The sequence below is a fragment of the Leuciscus leuciscus genome (genome assembly GCF_965113295.1).
Source record: "Leuciscus leuciscus genome assembly, chromosome: 11".
Classification (NCBI taxonomy): domain Eukaryota; kingdom Metazoa; phylum Chordata; class Actinopteri; order Cypriniformes; family Leuciscidae; genus Leuciscus; species Leuciscus leuciscus.
Window position 1 is genome coordinate 24,138,076 of NC_138735.1, and position 26,929 is coordinate 24,165,004.

The 26,929-nt window shown below is 38.5% G+C and overlaps 1 protein-coding gene and 1 long non-coding RNA gene across 4 annotated transcripts in view; one reads left to right on the forward strand and one right to left on the reverse strand.

The window, feature by feature from the left end:
- bcl2a (BCL2 apoptosis regulator a) overlaps positions 1-26,929 on the reverse strand; it is a 48,906-nt gene that overhangs the window by 17,468 nt on the left and 4,509 nt on the right. The window contains exons 2-3 of one of the 3 annotated variants that reach the window (XR_014209994.1): positions 9,235-9,333; positions 415-542 (exon numbers count right to left, since the gene is read on the reverse strand). The exons of 1 other annotated variant lie outside the window; for it this stretch is intronic. Coding sequence is in view for 1 of the 2 variants with exons in the window: in XM_082184473.1 (XP_082040599.1) it covers positions 9,235-9,333 (99 nt within the window). In the remaining variant the exon portion in view is untranslated. The remainder of the gene's footprint in view (positions 1-414; positions 543-9,234; positions 9,334-26,929) is intronic. One more of the 3 variants, XM_082184473.1, reaches the window with a different exon arrangement.
- Positions 22,880-26,454, forward strand: LOC309509709. Its single transcript, XR_014210018.1, has 2 exons — positions 22,880-25,825; positions 25,865-26,454. It is a non-coding gene; the product is annotated as an uncharacterized lncRNA (long non-coding RNA).

The window sequence follows — 26,929 nt, forward strand, 5'->3', positions numbered from 1 at the left end:
TGGAACTTACACCAAAAGATAAGATAGCGCCTCCTCTAAATGATCATTGGATGAGCCACATTCAAAGCTCATTAAAATATTTTTTTTTACTGCATGTGTTTGTGTCCATGTAAAAATGACATAAGACTGAAGCGGTCCACTGATAGCCCCACAAGTATACAGTATCTATTGTAATATAAACGGTAAGGCAAAATTACTACAGATGAAATTAAACAATGAACTTGAAAGATTAAGGATTTCTAAATTACAATGATATATATGATCTGACGCATTATATCAACTTGATTCTAGGAGTGACGTTCAATTCGGTCCAGTTGCTGTATATCATTTCTTATCTCTTCAGATAAAAGTGTAATGTAGCATCTAGCAAACGCAAGTCATCTGTGATCCCTCAGAAGGGTTTGTTTCACTTGCCTTATTTAGCTGTGTGGTGTTTTCTGGCATTCTCCTATCATAAACAGCCACTCTTGTGTGAACGGAGTGATCTTCGTTTTCCCAGGCTGTTTTCATATCTAAAGCCTGCTAATTCATCCACTCTCATGCTTCATGAGGAAAAAAAGAAAAGAAAATGATCTTATGAGAGGATAGAAGTCAGACATGATGTTGCATAAGGGTAATTGTAATTGTGCCACATCAAGAAAATTTGGCAACAGTAAAGATCAGTGACAGATGTCACATTGCAAAAAATCTTCTTTATTTTCATTTTGGTGCAATGTTGTAAGTAAGCGGTCAGTTTTACAGAACTATCCAATGAGAAAATGTTTTTCTCATGGGTAGAAATACTAAAGACCGCTCATCAAGCGCTGACACAATGATCATGTTTCTGAAATTACTTAACATATGCAAAAAAAAATTACTCTTTTACATGCTATGATAAATCTAACAAACGCAGCATTTCATTAACATATTACATGTTAGAGCTATGACCTTGTGCTTTGTGCAAGTATGCATCAAAATTGAGTAGTAGTGCTCATGTGAGCCATGATAGTTTGAATCTTGCTTGCAACCTTAAAGGGTTAGTTCACCCAAAAATGAAAATTCTGTAATTAATTACTCACCCTCATGTCGCTCAAAACCCGTAAGACCTTCGTTCATCCGAAGCGGCCAATATACTTTGTTGTGTGCAAAAATAAATAAATAAATAAAGGACTTTTCAACATTTCTTCTCATTAATAGCAGAATTTTCATTTTGGGTTGAACTAACCCTTTAGACCAAGGCACTTACACACCTGACATTGATTACTATAAATATTGTTTCCTCTATTGTTAGTCACTAAATGCATAAATCTAAATGTACATGTAACACTTCCTCATTCTGCCTTCAATTTCTCCTCCACTATTCTTCTATCCCTACAAATAAAAGTGCCAAAAAGGCCTTTGAAGCAATTTTCAAGCAAAACTCATCAATGAAAAGAAAATCGAAAGAATTGAGTTAGCTCAGACATTGTCCTACAGTGTGGGTGGCCAACACAGAAGGAAAAGTGAGGGATCCCCACACTCTTATATTCTATTGCAAAACACCTTACTCGCGCAGAAACAAAATGTTCAGCAACAAAGAAGTCATTGTGTTTCCATGTTCAGTTGAAAAACATGCGGGGTAGTGGGCGTTGGGGGATGTGGAAACAGACCACCGATTAGGATGGGCACCAAACGTTGCCAACATATGACAGGTGTGCGCCCCTTTCCTCGCCCACTCCATAGCTTCCTCCTCCTTACACCCACCCAAACTCAACAGTGGGTCATTTCCTTCTTTAACGTACAATGTTGGCAGTTGGCAATCATAACACATGATTCCATAGGAGGTAGAGGTCAGCTGCTTCTCACTGTAAAACATATTACATTTCTTCTCCCATCCATATCGGTATAATGTCTTACTCTACACACACAAAGAAATATTACACAGCAGGGCTATTCACAGACTCCAGTTGACTAGAACATTGATCAAATGTCATCTATGACGGTACGGAAAAAACATCAGGTGATGTAAGGGTGAAGTCTTGAGAAAGCCGGGTATGATGCACCAAATACATAAACACTGGAAAGCAAACATGTTTAGCTTATAATTAAAACTTTTACCCTCACCACTGAAAAAACTCGATGACACCCGGCAGTTATGGAGGGGGATTTCCAAGTGTTTTGTAAACACAAAGAAGCAGGTACTAAATCAAATGATGGTGCTGGGTAGGTCGTGATAGAGATATGGCATTTTAATGTACAAACAAATCAACAGGAAAACCAATAGTCTCCAACAGGGAAATGATATGACTACTGGAGGATCATGCATGAAAGGGCACAAAGAAAGGAGGAGAATCACATCTGTGATGTTTTGTTTCAAATGAGAAAGGGAGAATAGGTGATAAAGAACAACAGAGGTGTGTTTATAGAGACATTCAGTCTGGGTTATTGTGCTGACCCAAGGCTGAAAATTCCCTGATGAATTCTTTTTCCCGCTTAGAAGTAATCAGAATCCTATGCAAATTAATTAAATCCCATCCATTTGGTAAATCCGTTTGGATTAACGATCTGATCGAGCCATTACAAGTTAATGTAGTGGGAGTCAGAGCTTGTTATGCATCAGCTAGGGTTGCATCCATGTGCTTGTGGAAATCAGTACAAATACATGGTAAACCCAAAGCATGCCCATGATTCAGCCAAGTAGAACATGTTTGTCCTGGATCAACAGACGTGGTTGGTCCTGGAACAATATTTCTATTAAACAAGCCCTATGCTTAACCCTAACCCAGACATCTCAAATTTGACTGGTTGACAGGAATGTTGTTCCTGGACCAACAACGATGTTGATCCGAGAACATGTAAATCACTCTAAATATAAACCTGGAAGAAGAGCTGCACAAATAATAATAATAAAATCAAAATTGCAATATGGATTGTTAAATTAAAGCCTGCATGTGCTGTGTGCTTGAGAGTGGAGCATTAAAAACTGTTGTGAGCTAAACAAACTTAAAGGACTTTCTTCAGTTTACTGACAAAATAAAAGCCTAGTGTTTAATGTGTAAATGTGGTAAAAGTGGAGAAATAAAGACAAAATTGAAAAATTATTAAAGTTATTTTGCTTAGCTATCGAAGCTGCAGCAATATGAGAAGTTAAATGTAGTTCAAATGTTAATGGCAATTGAAACAATCAAAATAAATAATTCTTAAATAAATATTTCTTTAAATTAATTAATAGCATTGTGATTTTCTCTGACCGAATTGTTTGTCATATTGCAGTTCAAAATGCAACTAGAATTTATAATTTAATAAAAATAAATAATGTAATTTGTTATTTTTGCTTAAACATCTAAACAGCAGCACTATGAGAAATTAAATGTTTATCCTATAGCAGTTCAAACTGCAATTGCACAAAAATAATAAACAAATACATATTTTTGTATGTGTAATTGCAATTTGAACTGCAATATGATAAACAATGTGGCCACACAAAATCATATTGCTATTAATTAATTAAAAATATGTATTTATAACAATATGAGGGTTGTTTTTTTTGGCCAAATTGTGCAGCCCTACCCAGAAAGCATTAAATACTGTTAAGCAAAAAACTGAACAATAAAATTACTTTTTAAAAAGTATAACGCCTGGTAATTACATTCAACTGGACAGAAAATGACAACTCAAAATGACTCAAAAATTCAACTCAAAATGACTTCTTAACCCTTCACTCATAAATAATTTATAAGAAATCGTAGGGGAAATCTCAAATGGTAAAATACTTTCCCCCATATTTTTTTTTTTTACCAGCCATGTGAAAAGCTTAACTGTAACTATCAAAGCATGGCATCATACACGCGGCACTGGAGTTTACATAAGCGTGTATGCCGGTGGTTTGAAGTGTGCGAGTCAGTGCTTTCAGTAGAGGTTTATTTGTGTGTGTTTGGGTGTGGGGGTTTAAGTGGAGATTCTGAGTCATTCGATGGACGGGCTGTTCATTTGCATGAGGTGAAATCCCTGAGCAGGCAGTGATATGCTGACAGATGCAGTAGAAAATTCAGACTACTCCTCACCAGCAGCACCCAGCAAGCGAGCAGACGGGCTGATGGTGCTCATCTGGGCGAGGTGTTAAACGCTGACAGCCGAAGCGCAGTTCTGAACCGTCTGCTCATCCTAATGAAGCAAGCCAATGTTCGCCCTCATCTGTCGGGTGGAGCTGATGGAGGTGAAAAATTGTAAGATGCATGAATCATATTTCTTCTCTAGCTACCCGATCTTTCAAATTTTACTTCACAAACAAATCAATGAAGAATCTCCTAAAAACTCATCTTCTCCTCGCTTTGTCTTGCCGCCTGTCTCTCTCAAACAGTCTCTCGCTATATAGAGTTTATGCAGTGCAATATCCATGAGCCTCTCTTCATCAGCCCTTTTCTCACACTACCTCTTATGTCAGTCGCATGCAGCTGGGCTTTGAAAAGGAGGAGTATTTGGTGTCATATTTCGGTGCAATGGGAACACAGAAGGGAGGGTTGCCTGGTTAGATGGAGAAAGGGATAGATAGACACAATAGCGCAGAGTCTTGTTTGAAGTCTGAACCACAGATTCTGTGTCTTGGCTTTACACCACATTGGAGTTACCGGCACCCCTCAGGTTCCAAACTTAAGAAATTGGCAACTCAATCCCTCCCCCAAGGCAGAAAGAGTTGGAAAGAAAGGGCAAAAGTAAATGAACGGGATAGAAATATTTTCAGTATGCTGTCAGAAAGCAGACACACACAATGGCTGGTCAAATAGCTGAGGCTCAACGTCACTGTAAAGTCAGAAGGGGAATTTTGGAGTTTCGTGAGCCTACGCCCCGCTGGTTTCATTCCCGGCAGCAGTGGAGCCTAACTTGGGTTCCTTAAACCTCAGGGAGAGAAACTAAGAAAGGGTTCAGAACTTAAGCATTCATTGAACAATTATAGAATATTTGTTAAAATATCTGCGCAAACAATCAAAACTAAAATTTCACAAGCCATCTATGCCTAGTCCAAATTACTGGTTACTTCTCTATAAGCATATTTGGTAGTTAGTTGTATGAATGGGTGAGGGATCAGCAGTGCTGACTTCCTAACACAGCCATAATGGACCCATTGAAATTGAATACCCATTCAGTCTTTTGTACTGAGGCCTTTATAGCATGATTGAACGATTCAATTATTCAATATCCTGCTTTGTGCAATTTATTGATTCTTCTTTTTTCCAGTTTCCATTATCCTGTTACCCTTACCAACAGGATTCATTAACTGGCAGTCTAGAGAGCAGTTCCACTGCAGCAACAACATCTAATAGGAAGCTTTAAGAGGGGACTCATGAGGCGTATTCACAAAGTAATATACATGACTACAAATGAAGGACTTTCAATTTCTATCTGCATTCTAGGAGTCTAGTTCACTTGCTCTCTGAATGCTAAAATGGCTTAGCTAAAATGAATTGAAGCTGCTTGAAATTTCTTGCTGTTTTGGACCATGAAATGAGATGATGGCCCATTCATGTAACAAAAACTGATGTTTATCAGTGCCGATAATGCATAATTTAATAGCTCAATGGCTGTTGTAAATACATCCTCCCTTACTGATAAAACCAGGGCATTAAATATTTATCTAGCCAGGGATTAAGATGGTGTTACATACAATACATCAAATGTGTCTAAGCTGACCACCTCAGGGCCAAGCTTCCTGTAAACAGAGTATTCACTTCCTGAATTTAGGATGCTTCAGAACATGAGAAGTCTCAAAATGCCACTCTGAGCTGGACATATTTTTCATGGACATCTCAAAACTCCCTTGGTTAGCTCTGTGGAGCACTGCCTGGATGGTTGGAGCTAGTTAGGAATTCTTTATATATCACAGAGGATGAGAGTATACAGACAGGCACATGAGGAAGAGAACAACAAGCAATCTCACAAAGTCATCGGTTCCAGAAAGAACTAGGTACTAAACACAGAGACCTGGCCGGATCAACCTGCTCAAGGCAAAGGGCCAATTGCATCAGTGTGCCATTAGCAAATGTCAGATTAATAGTCTAGGCACGTAATTATCAGGTGGATACCCTGAGTGTGGAGATAAGGGCTTGCGTATGCTTCCATAAATTTATCGTCAAAACATTTGCTTACATGCATCACACGTCACAGTTGATGACAGAGATGTTGCCTCAAAACTGATGTGGCCTTAGCATTTCCTCTTAATATTTTAATGTACAGTCTAAACATTAACCCAGACAAGAAGGGATTGCCCAATAAAAGTCTTTTCAGACTATTGATTTAATGTAAAAGTCAAATTTCTTCTTTGTCATTTCTAACTATTTAAATATACATTGACTAATGTATACTGTATAAATACTTGTAAATAGTGTAATATTGTAATACAAGAATGCCTTGTCTTTATAGGATATGATGACATTAATTAATAATTTGATTAAATTTAGACAATCTTCTTAAAGGAAAATAAAAATCATTTATTTAATTAGAAACACCTAAATTGACTGATTTTATAAATCTTGAATATTGACTTAAGCTTTTACACCATCATTAATTGCTATATGACTCTAATATGTTTGCTTTTGGAATAATTTAGAAGCTTTATTTATTTAAACAGAAGAAGCAGATTTATTAAGTTGTTTGTCCTCACTGCCAAGGAAATATGTATTAGGTTGTCCATCATTCGCAGATTATGGTACAAAGTATTCAGGGTCCAAACTGATGACTCAGTGTAATGATGATCATGACAGCATTTTGTGGACTACCCAGAAATGGGAGGTGGACAAGGGGTTCAGAGTGTGTATTACTGGAAAAACAAGCTGACCGTAAACACACACACACACACACTGATCACTTCACAGTGGCCTGTTGCCCATGATTGACCTCTCTCTCTCTCTCGTACACACCAAACGGACAAGAACACACACTGAAAAACAGCAGCAGCTGGTGTACATGACACACAATCCTGGAACAGACCCACAGAGCTGGTGCTGTTTTTCAGGAAAATAATGTAATATGTGTATATTTCATGTTGTTTTCCCAGTCTACTGTTGTGCAATCCATGCTCAAGTTCAATCGTTCTCAAAGTTGATATCACACTGTGCTTTTGGTAGTTTAAATCATCTATGTACAAAGGGAAACAGCATTCCTCCCAGATCCATTTTGTATCTCAACTTACGTGACACCAACAGTCGCCTGGTGATTGATGTATGCTGCTCCGCTGATTTTTGTTTGTCTTATCCTCTGCTTATGTTTCTCGTTACACATCTTACATTTCAACCGGGTACATAATCTAACAAATGGCCTCAGTTGAATTCTGACATGCCATCAAAAAGGAATCCAACAGCAACAGAGTATTTACAGCATTGGCGAACTATGGCTCAATTCCTGGGTTTGTGGAAAACAGCGGGACACCTCAAGAATGCCATTCGCAGTGTATGTGTTTTTGGAGAGGAGTGTGTGGTGGGAGAGAATTTGATGCTCTAGACGACTGTGGGAAGAGAGAGGGGGCGAACTTGGCTTAGGTGCTACAGGGACGGAGAATAGGATTGGCCCCCTTACAGATCTTGTACATTGAGGCATCAAAGAGATTACGGCGCTTCTTCCCACGATAGACACCACGCACCCTGTCAAACACATCCCTCCCCCCAACAGGATCACAGATAAGTCACCATGTCTGCACTCATTCTTTCTTGTTTAATGAAATTCCAAACTATTCCTACGCTTCTGTTAGGAAAAAGGTCTTTGTGCATGTAGCTTCTGAAGACTTGTCTTGCAGTGATGGGAGAAAATGAGACAGTCTAACTAAATCGATTTGCAAAGCTTTTTGATCAACTCACCAGCAAGGTCATAAACTGTCTGATAACTAAAAGTGTCATGTAATGGCTAATTAGAGTGAAGCCACTGATCTCATATTTCAGGTCAAGGAAATTGTGCCAAATAGTGGCAAAGTAGACCAAATCCAAACGAACTGAGGTTTGAAAAAGAACAGCAAAATTCTTGCATATTTCTAAAGGGAGTGAGCAATTGCACCATGGTTGCAAAGTGTTGCTGTGGGTTGAGCAAATTGCCAAGTATCACAAGCCCTAAGGATAATATGGTGAAGAGAAGCAAGAGAACAACTGTTTTACAAAGCGCTATTGGTCTACATTCAAAAATGTACTCTGGAGGAAATCTTCGATTCGATTACGTGCTTTTTACCTGAAAGAACACAAGAGGCCTGGTTGGCGTCCCTTTTCTGGGCCTCTTTGTTGAGATGTTCTTGCAGCTGTGGAAACAGCAAATGGAGCTTGCCCTGTGGCCATGTTGGGATTGGGTGGGGATCTGACCTCTGAATCATCTGCAGTCTAAAACTGATTTTCAACATTATAAGCTATTAACTGTATATCCACATTTGGTCTAAAATATTCAATCTTTACTGAAAAACAATTTCCATTTGAAAAACGTTCAAATCAAAGTGCCTTCAACACAAGTCAAACTGTCTAATGGCTTCATGTTTAATATCCAATACATTGATCTCATGCGCCATTCCTTTTGGTTCCACATTAAAGATGTCATGGGCATAATAAGGCACAGGCCCCCACATAGACACAGATCAAAACATTTCCATCTGAGCCATGTCTTCAGAATGAGCTCATTAGATTCCAGCCACTTGCTGTGTGGGTCAGCCCCATGTGCACCAGTTATCACTGGCTATAGTTAGCCGTTTTCCACCATTCATGTGATCTGGAGTGCAATTTATCATCTTTTCCAGTCTATTCCACTGAATCAGTATAATGATTCTTCGTGCAATGGCAAGCATCTAAGAGCTGTTTAGTCTCAGTGGGGTAAGTTCACTAGAAAAGACCTGAAACTTATAAATATGTAGATACATAGTTTTCCCCTGCCCTATTTAGAGTTTGCCTTTTCATGTTAACCTGCGTTAAGCACTATTTCATCTCCATAAACACTACAAATGAGTCGGTGCAGGTTTCTGTTGTGTTTTTCGGCATTTCTGAAAGACTGAGGTGTTGGAAAGTTTATATCACACAGTGGTAATTGCAGTATTGTCAGGATGTTTTTAGGTGGTTCCCCATGTCTAAGTCCCCAGACTAACTGTAACTCAAAAACACCCAACAAAAAGCATGGAAAAACAAGCCAATGGAAAAATAAATGAACGTTGTTATTCATGCACAAATGATTACAGATGTCAAAAAAACTATGTAACAACAATATAATATGAAAGCAGAGGTGGATCTGTGCATGGAGACTCTGCAATACTGCTATTACCTGACGCTTCCTGTCTGTTCTCTTAGACCTAAGAGTTTTTGACCTGTTGGCCCAGACGGAATCTGCAGACATTTTCTTCATTGATTTTGAGGAGAATATCTGTGGAACATATTTTGAACATGTTAAATCGGAGCTGAGAGCAGATTTTTTATTAGTAACTGAAAGCACAAGGAAATTATGCTTTTATTACGCTAAATTACTCGGAAAATAAGTAGAACTTCTGAATTATGGGCGTTCCAATTTGAGAGAATCTGCAGTGCTTTCTGTGGAATTCTAAAGGTGCAGATTCCGTGTGGGTTTATACTCATAATTCTGTGGAAGAAAAAAAGAATGTATCAAATTACAATGAAAAAACTGGAGACTTTTGAACACAAATATTGTGACAAAACATTCTTACATCTGATAAGAAAGCTGTGAAGACTGAAGAAAGAATGTGATATTTGTGCTATGATTAAAGTTTATCATAAACTAGTCAGGCTGCATTATTTATGTAAACTCAATGCTTACTACTGTAAAGAAAGCTGGGAGGCGTCAGCATCCATGTGCCTGTGGACCTGCATTGCGACACAATTATTGCAACACTGTAGAGCTTAGTAATACGGTCCTGCACTTAATTCTAAGCAGAGGGAAACAAGGTCACATGTGGGCATGCAGAAGCACCCATTCTCCGCTCAGCGGTTTAGTCCCAAAGACGAATGCCGTACATTTCCAAGCACACACACTGCACGCCTGAAAGATGACAACCAAACTCAAGCAGAGCCTAAGCTTTCAAAAGATATTCAAAACACTTTAACTTGGCTATTGATAATAACAATTCTGCATTGTTGAGTTTTCAATAAGATTCTTAAATTAACAAAGGCAAATAATGACCAATAATGCACAAGCCCTTTCTTTAAGGCTCCTGGGTTTGTTTTAGAGTCTGAGGTTGATTTTACATTGGCTTTTCCTTTGCTCCACTATGACAACATGCTCTCCGAGTTTGCTTCTGACTTCTTTTTAATGTACTGAATGTTGTATCACTGGAAACTTCAGCCTAGTTCTTAGAATGTGTCTCACCACAACCGGTATTCTTAGAGTCAAGGACTTGTCAGGGTTGTTTAAAATATTCTCTCTAAGTGCAAACTGACATTTCAAGACCTTTCACACTTTCCTTTCCATTATATATCAGTTTAATTTAGATTTGAGAACATGCATTAAGCTAAAACCTGATCAAAAAAACTTTGTTTAAAACACAAATCCACATTTTAAATCATTACATCTCTCAGTTAACCTTCACTCTGTCGAGTTCCATTTTTTAAATCTGTGCATGATGTCATATGTGAGTTTGCGCTTGTGCACACACCCCCTCACGCACACCCCCACCCCGAACTTCCCTATGTCCCAAATTCCGTTTTCACTAAGCTGACACAGGCATTCTTACTTCTGCATGCTCAAACTTCATCAATGGAGAGTAGTTTCATTCAAATGACCTTTCAATAAACAACAATTAGACCTCTGATGCAAAACGCATGTTGTCTTAGTCATTGGGCAAAACCGAATTGCACAGCTGAGGTAATGATTTCCTGTTGAACGAAATAAGTTTATATTTGAGCTTCTCAAGAACTGTTACACTGTGGCTTGAAAGAAAAGTGATCGAAGGTTTAAAGAGACACATCTCGAATCAGCTGACTTGGGCAGGAAGCGACCTCAGCTAGTACTTGGAAAGGCTTTTCTTCGTACAACAGCCTACAGTTCTAATTAAATGCCAGATAAAAGGGATGCTGAACCGCTAAACCAAAAAAAGAATGAAAGCAAAAGTTGCCTGACATGCATATATCTATAGAATACAGAGCGTGTATATTTAGATACATGCCATATATGACTTTACTGATTCATTCTATGTAATATAAAGCAGCACAGTACACAATATATCATGAGATCAAGGAAATATCATACAGATTAAATTAATGTTTCTATTTTATTTAACTGCTTTAAAGCCTTGATAGAACAACAGAGCTAAATCAATGCAGTACACTTCCTCAGCTCAGCAACAAAACTTTCACAGATATTTATTTTTAATTAGTTTCCAAAGCTCAGGAGGAATAAACGTTAACTGAAATCAAATTAAATATAAACATTTTAAACTTTTATTTTCTAATTTTATTTGATTTCAGCTCAAACATAAAAATAATACAAATATAAAAATAATAAAGCTTCATGTTTGAACCCCTAATAATAACAAATCACAACAAAACTGCTAAAACTTTCAAATGAAAATGCTAAAAATATAAACTTTTATTTTAAATAATAAAAGTCTCTATTTGCCCTCCATTTAATCGCATTGAGTAAAGTGGCTGAATGCAAAAATGTTTTGAGTTCAATGTAAATAATGATATCATAATTTAATGATTTGAAAATTCTGTTTAGATTTTGCAGACCATTACCTCACCTCTTAATTATGTAAATTACATTTATGCATAATGTATAAAAAAGCATCCTAAAAACTCATGCATTGGATCATAAAGAAATTGTTATTATTAGATGTGCATGTCCCAGTCACAATGATAAAACAATAGATTTCCGAGCAAGAATGTATTTAGCTACAAAAGTTGTACATATTTCCCCACACAACTACATTACAATTAATAAAAACTTTATCCAACAGGGACAAAACCAGGAAGAAGAAAAAAGTGGTTTCAGGACTGAAACAAAATCATGTGCTCTCTTAATGACCATCACTCTGTGATGACATCAAACTCACGTCTTTGTATATTTCCAGAGGCAGAGCATTGTCTGCACTTCTGCTTTTTATATCATCAGAACAGCCTTTGAATGCATCGTTTCATATTTAAATACCCAGAAGGGGAAACTGATCAAACATCAGCATTTTGGCATGTAGACCACAGAACAGAACCATCACATTGACAGTAGTGTGAGTAATTCGGATACCTGTGTGCACATACCATACGACCGCACAGAACGAAACAGTGGCTCCTGCTGAAAACAAAACATCTGTTTTTTTCTGTCCTCATTTAAACAATGCTTCAAACAGGACCAACAGCGCCCATGGTTTGGCCCCATACATCCGTATGAGTCAGCCTGTGCAAATGAGGGAAACGTCCCTCCGTAGCCTCAGTGCAGAGGGAAACATATTTTTTTTTTGAAAGGCTTGTGTTATTTTTGTATGACAAATGAATCATCGGCCATGCATTTTAAATATGTTAACCCTTTCTGCTTTTTTCGCGAAACCCCTGCTGATTAGGTCATACACGCTTAAAAATAACGGACCCAAATAGTTTTTTTTCAGTGATACTATAAAAAAACAAACATTTTTGGTTCAAAAAAGAACCTTTCACTGAACAGTTCTTTAGAACCATGTTTTTCCTAATGTGAAGAACATTAATAACCTAAAGAACATTTTGTTTCTTGGATGGTTCTTCGAGGAATCATAGAGGTCAATAAAGAACCTTTTTTTTTAAGAGTGCATGTGAGCAGTGAATCTTTTTTGTGCAGTTGCCATGATGCAAACAAGTGTGTGCAGAAATACATCCTTCACGCACACAGATTCTCCAAGAGCATTACATAATTTGTGTCCTAGACAGCTTAGTATGTTTTAACCGTGCCATTCTAATTTCCTAGAGATTTATATAAGTGCAATGACCTCCATGAACTCTGATTAACCAATGCAATTCAGCCTACTTTTGTCTGGAAAAGGGGATTATACAAATGGGTTGGATATGATCTGACCAGTAGACATGCAGCTGAGCAAAGCGTGTAAGCTGAGGCCATTTATCTTCAACAGGAAGGTACGAAGAACTTAACAAGTCTGCCACATGTGCATTAGTGTATGGGCATGATTTGAATTCTGCTCAGCAACAGCAGTGTCAATCATTGTTTGTACAGGAACCAGTGTGAGAGATGAAATGAAGGTGCTAAAACTGTGGGCCCAGGAATACAAATTGATGCTCAGCGTCACAAAGGACAGTGGCATGAAAATAGAGGGAAAGTTCAGAGAAAGTGCAGGCCTCTGCTGTAGTCGAAGGGAGACTTCCCCCCCTCCAACCACCAACCCCGGCAGGGTTACATTCTTTCATCTGAGCTCACCGACACACTTCCAGAAAGGAGCGTACAGGAAAAAGGCCATCTGACTGTTCCACAGACATAATCTCTGTAAGTACAGAATACAAAATACAGAAACTTTCCATATGCTAGAAAATAAAAAGGATCTCAATTTAATAGAGATTGTTTTTCATGGACCGCAATGAGGTTAAATCAAGACAAATGGAGACTTCTACTGTTTCTCAGACTGTTCTCCTAAAAAAAGACTCCAGTAATCTTGTGTGTCTATTCAAGAGTTTCAGAAGAGATCTTAATGCCACAAACTACACGCATGTTCTACACTCAACTTTTCTCGTCAAATTCTTCCAGGATTCGGTTAGTCAGAAATTGTCTAATTTATATACAATTTATTCCTTCTTTATTCAAAAGAAGTTTAGGAGAAACACCTGACACAATGGTATTACTAAAATAAGAAATACATTCAGCAGGGCACAACAATTTTATATATTAATATATTAAACTTTTTTATTTCACTTGCTAGATAGGTAAAAGTTTATAACTGGCTAATACAGATGACATTTTGTTGAAAATTGCAAGAATGACTTGTTATAGTCTTGGCGGCATCAGTAAGAATGGGTTAAAATTTACAACAAAAGAATATTAGAAAATTTTTATTTATTTTGGAGATGTTCACTACTGTTCATGTCGTGGAAAAAGTCTTCTCATTTTTGTAAGAAATCACTCAAATAACAGAGTTCCAGATGCCAACAAATTTGACTTTATTGGTGGAGACAATAAAGCCACGATGCCTGCATCTAACAACCTCAATCAAGACTCACTTTTATACAGTTTCTTTTGCTCAGCCAAAGAGCGTTCATTAGATCATAATTTAATTTTTGTTCACTCATTCCCCCCAATACATCATCTCTTGTCTCCATAGTTGAGAGCCGTCACCTGGTTTATCATCAAAGCAACATATAAAAAACTGTAATTTGCATCATTTTGCTTGATATGGATATTCATATTTAAACATCTGATGTTCCATAGTGGTTGGTACAGCTGTGTTGGGTGTCTGCTGAAGTGAGACAGTGAACTATGTGACCTGAGGCCTTCTCTGAGGCGTTACCTGAGGCTGTAAAACATATATTAATGAAAAAACGTTTCAAGAAATACATTAAAGTAAAAAATGTAGGGTCGGTAAGATTTTTTAATGTTTCTGAACGTCTCTTATGCTCACCAAGGCTGCTTTAATTTGACCAACAACACATTAAAAACAGTTGTATTGTGAAATATTATTATTATTATTTAATTTGTTTTATTTTAATATACTTTCAAATTTAATTTATTTCTGTGATGGCAAAGCTGAATTTTCAGCATCATTACTCCAGTCTTCAGTGTCACATGATCCTTAAGAAATAATTCTAAATATGCTGATTTGCTGCTTAAGAAACATTTCTTATTCTTATGAATGTTGAAAACAGTCTTTACTGTCACTTTGATATATTTAATGCATCCATGCTGAACAAAAGCATTAATCTCTTTAAAAAGAATAAAAAATTGACCTGGAACTTTTGGAGAGTAACTTATGCCATTATTTACATTAAAATAGTTTCCAGCTATTACAAAATGTCTTTGTTAAGAAACTGTAAAAAAAAAACTGAATAATTATTTGAGTTTGTTGCTAGTGAAAACATTGGCAGAAAAGAAAAAAACCCTATTGCGATGACGGAGCAGCCTTATTAACCAATAAAATGTTCTTCTGGGATAGACAGTCAGTAAATAAGAAATACTGTTAAAGAATGAGAAGCGATACACCAGAGAAAGTCAAACATCTGCCCACAGAGACAGTGTGGGTGATGACCGTGGGAGGTTCAGATGCAAAGACAGCCCCCAACCTCAGTCCTACAAACAGCAGAAGAAAAGGAAAGATTTTTACAGCATTAGCTCATGGGCTGGAGGCCTTCTGGAAGTGCTTTTCCGTCTCCCCCTTTCTTCTACCCCAGTTGCTCTCTAATCAGCTCTCTCTTCCTCCGCCACCCGCTTCCCTCGACACCCACACCCCCTCCAACACAGATCTACCACCCACGTGTACGCCTCCCACCCCTTTTTCCCCTAGTCCTCTGTTGGAAAGGTTCAACGACCTCTCTTTTTCTCTCGTTCACTTTCCGTCTATCAGCTGATCTTAGCCTGGCCTCCAAGAGAAGAATGACAGGAATGCATTGATGTGGGTGTAAAGACAATCTGGCTTTGTTATTGTGGGAACCACGTAGGGGAACATTTTAGGGGCAGAGGAGCTTGAAAATCCTCATGAGAAACAGAATGAGACATTTAGACTGCACAACTTTAAAACAAAGTTAAAGTCACTTTAAGGTCAATACATTGACACTGTTCTGACCCTGGCAGAATCAGGCCACCATGGCCCACCTGTGGACTGTATCAAAACATTGACAAAATTGTGTCACCCTAACTTTGATACAATTATCTAGAGGTCTCTCTCTGGAGATATCCAGGTGCCAGAAAGGCTAATTAGCAAGTAAGGTCTCAGTTCAAACCTAAGAAGGAGGTGTTTACTTACACTTTCCTACACAAAGTCCCTGTTTCAGGGTGTTGTGCGGATAGAGATGGTGAGTGCGATCCTTGATAAAGATGTTTTTACGCCAACACAAAGAGGCTGGTGACCACATCAAAGATAAAGGTACGGAACAAACTATTTTCTTTTAACAAGCTGGGTCATATTTATACAGGCAAATTTTCCACATTCCTAAGATCTGAGAAAACATTACTCTTACAGTCATAATATAACACTCTTTACTGACTGTTTTTTGGTGAAACTGTGTTGTTAATTTAACATTTATTAGTCATTTAAAACCAGATATAGTCAAAACATGATCATTCAGTGGATATGTTAAGATTAAAAGCATTACTTTTCCTCCAACACAAAAGCAGGTTAACCAACTGAACGTGACTGAAGTCGTTCATTTACTGTTAATCTGCAGAAAGGAGCGGTTTTTAGTGCTCAAATCTGCCCCGCTGAGACCCTGACAGTTAGTTTGGATATCTGATTTTGTTCTCTTTTTGCAGGGGAATACCAAAAGGGGACTTTCAATCTTTCAATGTTCAGCTAGTTGGTAAACAGAACAGAGAGAGCTCAGCATAAAGGGGGATTTTGTACTTTTGCATTAATTTGCATTCGCGTCAAAACAGTATGTTGGTCCTTTTTTCATTTGGCTAAAAATCGAGTTTTGAAACCATTGAAATTGCCGAAAAGACGCTGTGGGAGTTTGCTCTTGCTTTCATAATGAGTGATGAGCACAGCAAAAATTTCGAAAGGAAAAAAGGGTCAAACTTTGATCACAACAACTTCTTGTGGTTAATGATAAAAAAGCTTTTCCATCATTAAACAGGACAGGTGTTACATTCAGGTTAACCTTAACAAAGTGTCACTTTAAAATAGCACACATTCATAGCAATCATTACATTAGCCGAAGTGACTTCCTTTCCCACCACCAACACATCTCAGCCCTGCTGCATGCATTACATCATACAAGACCTATTCAGAACAGGAACTGGAGTGGGTCTCGGATATGTCCAGGGCATTGTGCTTAAGAACGTGACAGAGGCCAAACTGAATCAGCTGGCAAAAGACCCACAGTCGGCGACAACGATCCCACTATTGAGTTGAATGGAAGGAAATACAGCATCGGTCAGGCGGGTGTGTGAATCCTGTCTAAAAATGGAAGCCACATGATGGAGGTCAAGATTCCATGGCAGTGTGGTTTCCACTTTCAGCATCACAAGCGCCCGCTTTGGAAGCCTCGTGTCTTGTCATGGATCCCTAGTTAGTGAGCGAGCATCGTTCTTTTGTCTAGTCAGCCTGCAGGACATCACTGTTTACAGGACACAAGATCATTAGTCATAGGCAGATAAACACACTGAGAAACACTGAACTTCAGTCATCAATTAGCCATCTCTGTTAACACATTGTAACTGTCTCTGAAAAAACCCAAGAGAATGAAAACCACGCTGGAGTTATGCACAGCGCCACGACAGATCAGGCCCGCAGGGTCTCACCCCTAAATATCAAACAGCTGTGTGAGAAAGCAAACAACAGCGCGAGCCTCCGAGAAGACTGAAGGAAGAAAGGAGCTAGTAGGCAAACAGTCATATGGGGCAGTCGAGCCTTTGAGTGTGTTGCTATGCGTCTCTCTCTGTTCCCAAGTCTTCGCCCTCCTGCTCCTCCTCCTGATCAGCATGCAGAAGAAGGGGAGATGGAGGGTCCCCCTGCAGGCTGCCTGCATGCTAAATCACCCATCTGCCACCTCTGTCCCTGGTGCCAACCCCCATTCTTCCATCGGAGTGCTGTTTGTGCGTGTGTGAATGACTTTACTGCTCTGTGTATCTGTGTGGTCTTCCAGACAGCTCTTTGATATGATGCTTTACTATGTTGTCTTTAACAAAGAACAAACAATGTTTTAGTGAAGAAGAAAAATCTATATAGAATATCAATGTTTCAAATGATCCAATCAATAATGTTGGGGACTGACCCACTGGAGCTACGAGAGCTAAAGCTGAACAGTGAATGAACACCGGTAAACTGAATCCCTTTGCAAGGAGGTAATTACAGTATCTTATCTAATTCATCATATACACATGAGAGTTATCAGATATTTACACAACATAAACATATTACAACTTCAATTTGCAAAAAAAAAAAAAAAAGATAGCAAAAGTAAACATGAACTAAGTCACATGCTAATCATCATAATGTACAAGTTATGTTGTGAATAAACACTAAACTTTGAACTAAACTTTGAAATCAAACTAAAAGTTTGAATTCAGTTTCACTTTGCACTCTCAACTAAAATATTATTTTTATAGACTGAAATTAGATACCATTTTAATTGGCAAAATTGACTAAAATGTATGAAAGACTACATTTAAAACATATTTTCATCAAAAGACAAAAACTATGATTAAAGTCACAATGTAATGGAAGAACTGACAGATAATTTCTTCCATATTGTGACGTAGGCATACTTCCGAGTGCAACAGATTATTGAAAAAGAAAAAATGTTTTACTGAAAGATTTATGACCTTTTTATATAACAATTAAGAGGTAAAAAAATGTTTAACATTGAAACATGCATGGATGAATTGTTAATAAGACGATTAATAACATGCATTAAAAATAGATAATGTGAATTTCTATTTGACACGGTATTTAAAGTACTGTTTGCACTCACCATTAGGTCAGTAAGGCAGACAGTTCTGCCTTCGGGCCAACAGTGGAAGAACCAAAGAAGTCCACACAACTGCAATAAATAAATCTACCATACACATTGTAGTCAATGCTGTTATGTTACCTAGCAACCAACAACATGCTTGTCTTTTCTTCATTTTCAAGCAGATTTGAATAACCCTAAAAGATTTCAGAAATTGCACAAGCATGAGAACCATTCAGTTTCAGCAGACGGTGACTAGATGTAGCCGCTTGGTGGATTCCCTGCACTATTTGCTCAAGTTGATTATTGCAGCCATGAACCATGTCTAGACATCTAATTTCTCCCATCAGTGAGTGAAATGGGGAAAATTGCTTCAGTATTGACTGTGCGCCGCCACCGAACACCCTTTCGAAACACACTGGTGCCAATAAATCTGGCACAGTTGAGCGTCAGGAGCCTTCACCTACGTGTATTTGGCATACTTGATACCTAATGCCTGTGTAGATCCAATCCATTCAACCCTAGTTAAATGGTACACACGTGCACATGTTCCCATTTGGACAAAACATGAGAAGAGTATGCGAGCCACGTGAGAGTCAGCATAGCGAGTGTGAGAGTTTTCCACATGACTTCCCACCACACCCCATTACACTGGAAAGTGACAGAGCTCCTTGCTTTCATCTACGCCATCAGAAAGGTTCTTCAGTCCTCATCTGTCATCATCAAAGGAATGAGCCAACCCGTGAGAGAAGGTAGAATCACCCTCCGCCCCAAAACCAAACCGTCTAGCATTACCAGCGTCACCTATTCTACATTCTAAATGTTTATCTGGAAAGATGGTGATGTACCTTTTCTACATAAATTTCAACAAGATTTTTTAAGTCTGCATCTACAAAATGATTAATAAAGAATGAGCATTGGGTGTGTTTTTGCATTATGTTTATATTTCATTTATGAAGGTGCTGTAAATTGTAATTGTACAACACAATGGTTTATTGTGCATGCAACTTAGATATGTTTCCATTCATTTTAACAAATTTACCATTAATGAGTTTCCCACTCAATTATGACTTTGTTATGACGATTATGTGCATTCAACTCATAAATACGATCTTTCCAACGAAACTTGTACGCACCATAAGGCTTTCTTCATTCATTCAGCAAGACCTGACCATACTCTGAAAGCCCTTGATACTTCCACCTGAGAATAGCTTGAGTAAAAAAGTAAAGCATCCTTTCTCATCTCAGAACTCTAACAGTCAGATTTAGATGTTCTTGCTACTTGTTTTATTTTGACTTCATGGGTCTTCTTCCCTACCTTATAGCCACAGAAAGATAATTTTAAACTTGTAGATTCATTTGTGCACTGTTGCTGACAATAAACCCACACAGACTTTGGAATCAATTCCAGTAATCGTTAAGGTGATGTAACTCATATTGAAATGTAGCCACATGTGGTCAACGTGCAGGGAAATCACAAGGCTGGAATTACAACAGTATGATGGCTGGTTGGCTCTCAAAGCTCTGCTGTTCAAGCATTCAGCTCCCCAGCTGTGTTCAGCCTGCTGGGAATGTGCTTTTGGCTTCCTCATAACTAACCCACGCACCCAATCCTCATCCAAGCCAGAGGGTTGTATCCCACACTTCCTGTTCTGATCTTTGTCACTAACAGTACAGTTTTTGAATGGCTGGACTGATGTTGTGTGCAAGACAAAGAGGAAAACTGATGTCTTTTTGTATCGGTTCTATCTCTAATCCTAATGAACACCACTCTGTCAGCAAGGAAATTCCCCCAGCATCAGGCTGAGTCAATGGAACAGATGGGACAGTAAAAAGAGTGTGAAAGCAAAGAGGATGAATTAGTGTTGTTATTCACTATAGTGTATTAAATTACCTTTGACTACTCGCAGTGTAGTTTTCACCACAGCAATACAACTATGCTGATACTAATGATCAAAAGTACAGTACTGTTTAAAAGTTTGGGGTTAGTATAGATGTATATATATCATATTACCCTGTGGCCAGGGGCGTAATTTGTGGGGGGGTTGGGGGGGAGATAACCCCCCCCAATATTTAAATCTATGCATTACAACCCCCCAATATTTATACCATGATCACATGAAAAATATGCAGAATAATTTTTCGACCCCCCCAATGTTCAAACCAAATCTACGCCCTTGCCTGTGGCCATTAGAAATTTAAACAAAATGGGCCTGAAACAACATTAAAAAAAGAACAATCCAAAACTTAGTTTCTGAATAGTTTCTGACTTCACAGTTCATAAGTTAATATTTCATTTTAGTTATCAGCATGAAATATTATCTAGCCGCTGGCTAGATAAATCATGCAGGCCAGCAGAACAACAATGTTAGGAAGCAAGTCTTTCTATGTGTAAATTTCTGCATATGTTTTCCCAGCAAGTCTGTTCTTCAGGATACCTCATGTCTTGCCTGACATCTGATTGGACCGTAATTAATTTATGTTAGGGTGTGTTGTTAGGGGAGAACATTTAGTGCCGAGGTTACCCGTCCTATCAAAAATGAATTAATGCAGCTTTTCTGCTGAAAAGTGTGGAGAGAGGCTAATGCCTTTCAGAGCAGCAGCTCACAGTCACATTTTCAAGCAATAACAGGGATGCACTACATGTGGACCTCACTTCCATTCTGCTGAAGGAGATAGAAAAGGGGTTTTCAATCCAGGTTCACAGAAAGTCAAACTCAGGGGAAAAAGTCTCACTGGACAAGGAATTCTCTGCATTTACCAAGCTATATCTAGTTCAACATGCCTTAATGAGGGTCTTAAACTTAAAGGCAGGCTATGTATAACGTTAACAGGCAGAGACTGCCTCTTTCCCATTGTACATGAATAATTCAAGCTGCGTCGGATGAACCTAAAATACATAATTACTGTTTGACTTATCTTAGCTTTGATTTTGCCATATCTGGACCCAGCACTGCTCAAACTTTGGGATATCTTGAAATAACATCTTATTAGCATTCAGCAGGGGTTTCCTTAGAAATCATTGTGCGAATGGCTCCCAATTCTGTAAACCAGAAATATAAGGACATTAATGAAAAAAGTCACAATGAAACGGAAGTGGCAACAGATACTTTCTTACACATTGTGTAAGTGTGTCTTTCATACAACCAGAGAGAAGTCTGGCTTTTCTCTGGAAGTTCGAGTTATGACATTTTGATTGACAGGAGAGAAAAACAAGTGTTACACGTACAGGGACCATGTTTTCATTCTAATGCCCTGGGAGAGCAGTTTTTTTTGAGGACACAAGAAGCTATACAAGAAAAGCATGTTTTTGGAAACTTACGATGGCTCGTGCTGGATGAATGGTAGGAATGGTTTCAACGAGGAGGAGATCAACAGGGCCTGCGATGCCTGGAGCAAACCGAGAAGCAGATGGCAAGCGACGGACAGGGCTGACCCCGAGGTACCAAGAGGGGGAAATACTTGGCTTCAACCCTGAACAGCTTAAAAGCCACCAAGAATCTTGTTCTCTCCAGACAAAAGAGGAGACAAGAGCAGAGCATTGTTGGACATGCTGAGCCACGCTTATGCCAAACAAGCACAGAGCAGCGCCCCAACAAAGTATTTAGTCCAACATTGAATCCTTGAGTTAAAAAAACTCCTGCAGTTCAGTGAGGAAGATCAGGGAAATTTCTTCAAAACTGCAGCCTGAGGAGAGGGTGAATCTAACAAAATGGATAAATAAATAAATAAAGGTTTTGTTCTAACGATGGAGACCCTCTAAAGTCAACTCGAAAAACAAATTACAGAAAACCGAAATCACAAGAGGCATAACAGAACGAATGAAAGAAACCCTTTACATACTTTGCACTTGCTATAATTCCATTAAAAAAACTCTAACCTGCATACATAAACTCTTAAGTCCCCAGCAGCAAAAGCTCAGTAAACGAGCCAGTCTCATCGCTAAGATTCCAATCTGAGTTTGCAGCATCTACAACTCATTGCGAGGGGTCCATTTTGTTAATCATTCTTGATCCTTTGTCAGTGTTTTATTGCACAGCGTATGTCACATGTTTGTGAGAGTGTATGGCTTCTTTCAGGGGGCAGACACACACAGATGTGAATTTACTGCAAAGGGCTTCTATGAGCCAACTGTCATAGCTGACAACGTTTGTGTGGGAGGTGGCGATCAGTTGCGATCAAGAGGGCAATGAGTTGTTTTCCTCTGAAAAATAAATTCGGTGTGTGTGCCTAGTAGATGATTCCAAATCTACAGAAGAAAGAAAGCTTTTGGTAGGCAAGCAAGTGACAATGTTTACCCCCGATCTGATAGCAAGAGGAGGAACCACAGGTCCTGACAGCGAAACCAAAGTAAACTCACTAATACATTTTCACCAATCAATGAATGATGTACATATAGAACTCTGAAGAGATAATGATCCTGTCATTCATCTAATGTATTGGGGATGAGAGTGCATTGAGTCCACTAGGCTAGAAAGATGCCCTAACCCAGGAATTAGGACCATATATGCTGGCAAACATTCATGAGCATTTGTTGCCTTCTTCCTTTGTCTTTGTTTCTATATTCCACAGTGCCCAGGTGCAAAGAAAAAAGGTCTGTGGAAAGAAAAGAAATTCTTTAATCACAAGGAACATATCAAAGGGTGAGGGAAAGTCAAAATCAAAATTGCAGCATCAAAGGCAGACAAAACTCAAAACCAATACAAAGCCTGTCTGATCAGCAAGAACCGTCACTTTGATCAATCACAAGTCAGCTTATCCAAATAACTACACGTCCACAAACACAAACAGTCGTCGTCCAAGTGCATCCAAAACTAGGAAGAAAGGAAGCCAGTTACAGACATGGAAATCAATTAGGCCTATCTCTGATTTATAATCCAGCCTTAATAATGGATAAATGTGATCTATGTATTGTGCTACTCAATAAACAGAATCTCTTTAAAGTCACAATGAAACGGAAGTAGCAACAGACCTGTACTTCTGTACTGTGGACAAATGTACATCCGAGTATAACAAATTATCTGAAAAGAAAAAAAAAATGTGAAGGGACTTGGTTCTATCCATCGGTTGTTGATTGGATTTTGAGATGTGGTCATTGCACTTAAAAACGTTTTTTAAGTTTTCCACAAAAAATTGTTTGTGGAGGGGCAGAATTTAAGCAGATGAAATGACTGGAGAAGTCTGACATACATCCACAGACGTTTCGCCGGAAGATCAAGCAAAATTAAAAAAATGAATAGGCCTACATGTCATGGATGAATCATTCACATAGATCTACAACATGCATAAAAAAAAAATTAAAAAAAAGTACATTGTGTATATGAAGGGAATGTCCCTATAACTTTCTCTGCAAGTCTCTCACCTCCTCAAGGAAACCAATAACTAAAAACATAAATGCGGCTGAGACATTTCAGCTTCGCCAAGGTTTTCTTCTAATGACTCACTGCGAGTTTCAGTGAATAAAAACGAGAAATAAATGAGGGACAACAGATAATGTTTTGGCTTTCTTCAAACATAAAGATTATCTCGGTGCTTACCCCTTGCTGAACAATTTGTTCTATTCTCTGTAATCCTCAAAAGTTAGGGGGGAAAAAAAGAGAAAAAGTGGTTTCATGATGAATAATTTTGTCCGCAGACTCTCTTTAAACAAGTTTACCCTTGTCTCACTTATTGACTTTTGTTCATCTTTATGTAGACTATAGAATCTAGTTTCTCAAACCAAGGAGACCACACCTGCTAGGGAATCCTTATTTTCCCACAACTGCAAGCCCTATAATAAAACCCTGCATCTCCACCAAACATCAGACTTCTTTTCCAGACACACCCAGCAGAGGGTTTCGCCTTGAGGTCAAAGGCACCATGCAGCACTCCGGCAGCCAATCAGAAAAACCCTTGGAGCCATAATTTGCCCCCCAGGAGCAGGAGCCACAACCTTTCCCACCTGATAGCAGCTGGGCAGGAAGGTACAATAACAAAACATACTCTTTTACACAGTCACCTATTCTACAGTTCTTCATCCTTCCTGATTTCTTTTATTGCTCTTATTCATCCGCCTCCTTCATTTCCTCTTTTTTAATCTCACGTTTCTTTTCTTCCGCAACCTTTCTTGGCACCTTCACAGGCACAGATGTACACTGCAACGGTAAAATACACAGCAGGTTTGTTTGAAGCCATTATCACTGAATGTCAAAAAAGAGACACTCTATTATTTTCTCTGCACTCATTTGTTGACTGTTTTTTTTCCTATGGTCTGTCTTTCTTGTCAATATCACTTTCATAAACAGTGTCACTTGAAAGGGCTGTAGGAGGCACATGTTCGGGAAAAATGAATACAAGAGCGATGCTAGAGCTTTTGAAGTTCTTTGACTCAAACTGTAAAACGCCCCAAAACGCAACACCCACTAACAAAAGACCCAGGTGGGGTCAAACATGCCTCTAAGGTATCAGAATCAGCAGTGTACTGTACACAGCAAGAAACCTGTAATGAACCGCAGGTATGTGGTGTGTGGGTGAGCACCTGCGCAATTGTAGTCTGTCTAAACAAACTTACACGCAGACTGATTTCATTATCTGAATCGGGGCTGGAGTTAAATGCCATACGCTTGGCTGCCTCCGGAAGTCACAAGGATAGTAAAACTATAGTAAAATATAAAGGTTTAAGCTGAACCTAACATAAACTGCTGATTAATTTATTTATAATAGCTTCTCTCAATCTCAACAATAAGTGGCAAATGTTGTGCATTGGGATAACTAATGTGCCTATGTGCAAACGCCCCACATAAGCAATGCACTTGATCTCAGTTCACCAAACCAACAAAGCTCCATCTTCACCTACAGTAACATGGCAATTACGACAATAGTAAACATCAATTTGTTGAGAGAGGGGGTGGGAAAAAAAGAGCATGCTAAATGAGCTAGCTCAAAGCGGTTACACAGTAATGAGAAAGCTCATTAAGCATTTTGCAAACCAGAAGTCCTAAATGTCTGAGCATCTGCTCTATTTTGCCATGTGCAGTGCTGTCAAATATTGGGAGGCAACAGACCTACTCTACTCCTACAGCTTCTGTTAAACACGTTAAAAAAAGCAATTAAACCATTTAAAAAAGTTATTTTAATGCATGAAATATAACATACTTTTATAAAAGATGACATAACAGAGCGTTTTCCCCTTGTGGGGCAGTATTATTCTAGTATAAATTTACATGCAGAACAAAACACTTAAAGAAATCTGATTTTCTCGACTCAAAAAAAGGAAAGAAATGACCTGGTTTTGACATAAAAGCTAACAGACATGTGTGCACTTTGAATAAGCCTCCAATGTTATGGAAAATGTGTTTACATACAAAAGGAAACCTGAGTAACACGTATAGGATGTTCTTTTCTTCTTTTCTGAAAAAAGAAAGGCAGGTAAAGTGGTTGAGAGTCTATTTTTTGCAGTCACCTATAAAACAATTCTACAGGCAAGGGTCAAGAGAAAGGCCAAAATGGATGGAAAACTTTCCAAGCAGCATTAAACTATGTTGATTCAGTTTCCAGACTCATGCAAGCCGGTTCTAAAAAAGCGGCAACAATAATTATTTTACATCCATTATGACGCACGGCATGTTTTACTTCCATCATTAAGAAGAACTACATTAAAATGGCTAACAGAACCAAATGAATTATGTCTAGTATAATTGTATCATCGTGAACAAAAGACCATCTACATGAACAGAACATGCATTTAAAAGTCTTTTGAGTCCATTTCAACCTGTGATAGTGGCTGAAGTAAGACAATGGTCTCCAAGGCATGCTGGGTAAATGGGGTATCCCTGCAGGGGGCCTGGAAAAAGAGTAATAAGACAGAGCGCTGTGGTACAGCTGAATCATATATTCTTCACAGACAGGCTTTTTCGGATTAATGAATCACATTAATTCAAAAGGAGGATAATAAGTCGGGATTAACCATGGGTGGAGAGAACATTTTTTTCAGCCAGAGAAGTGAAGCCATCTGACCAATTTAGGGCAAATGGGAAGCCCTTCTACATTGAGGATCTTCTATGGGGGAAATGAATATCGGCACAACACTTGACGTTCTTAATTGTGATACCCTTAGCAAAGGCAGAATTGTTCTTCTTCCAGTTCCTGAGTCACTTGAACTTTATTCAGAGCAACAGATCAAAACTACATTAAAGCAAAGCTTATAGTAGTGTTTTAACTGGCTGCATCCCCATTGATTCTTCTGATCTTGAGATAAAAGCCCTTATAAATCTCCAAACAGCAAGTTTTTAAATGCATTCTTTATATGAGGCATAAGCAAATGAACAGGCCTAAACAGCACCAGCGCTCTGATGGTAAGCTATTGGGACATTATCAGTAACTTAATAAAGATTCCCCTAAAATAACTAACTACTACAGAGGAATTCAAGCGGGAAGCATCCCCTGTGCAGATATAT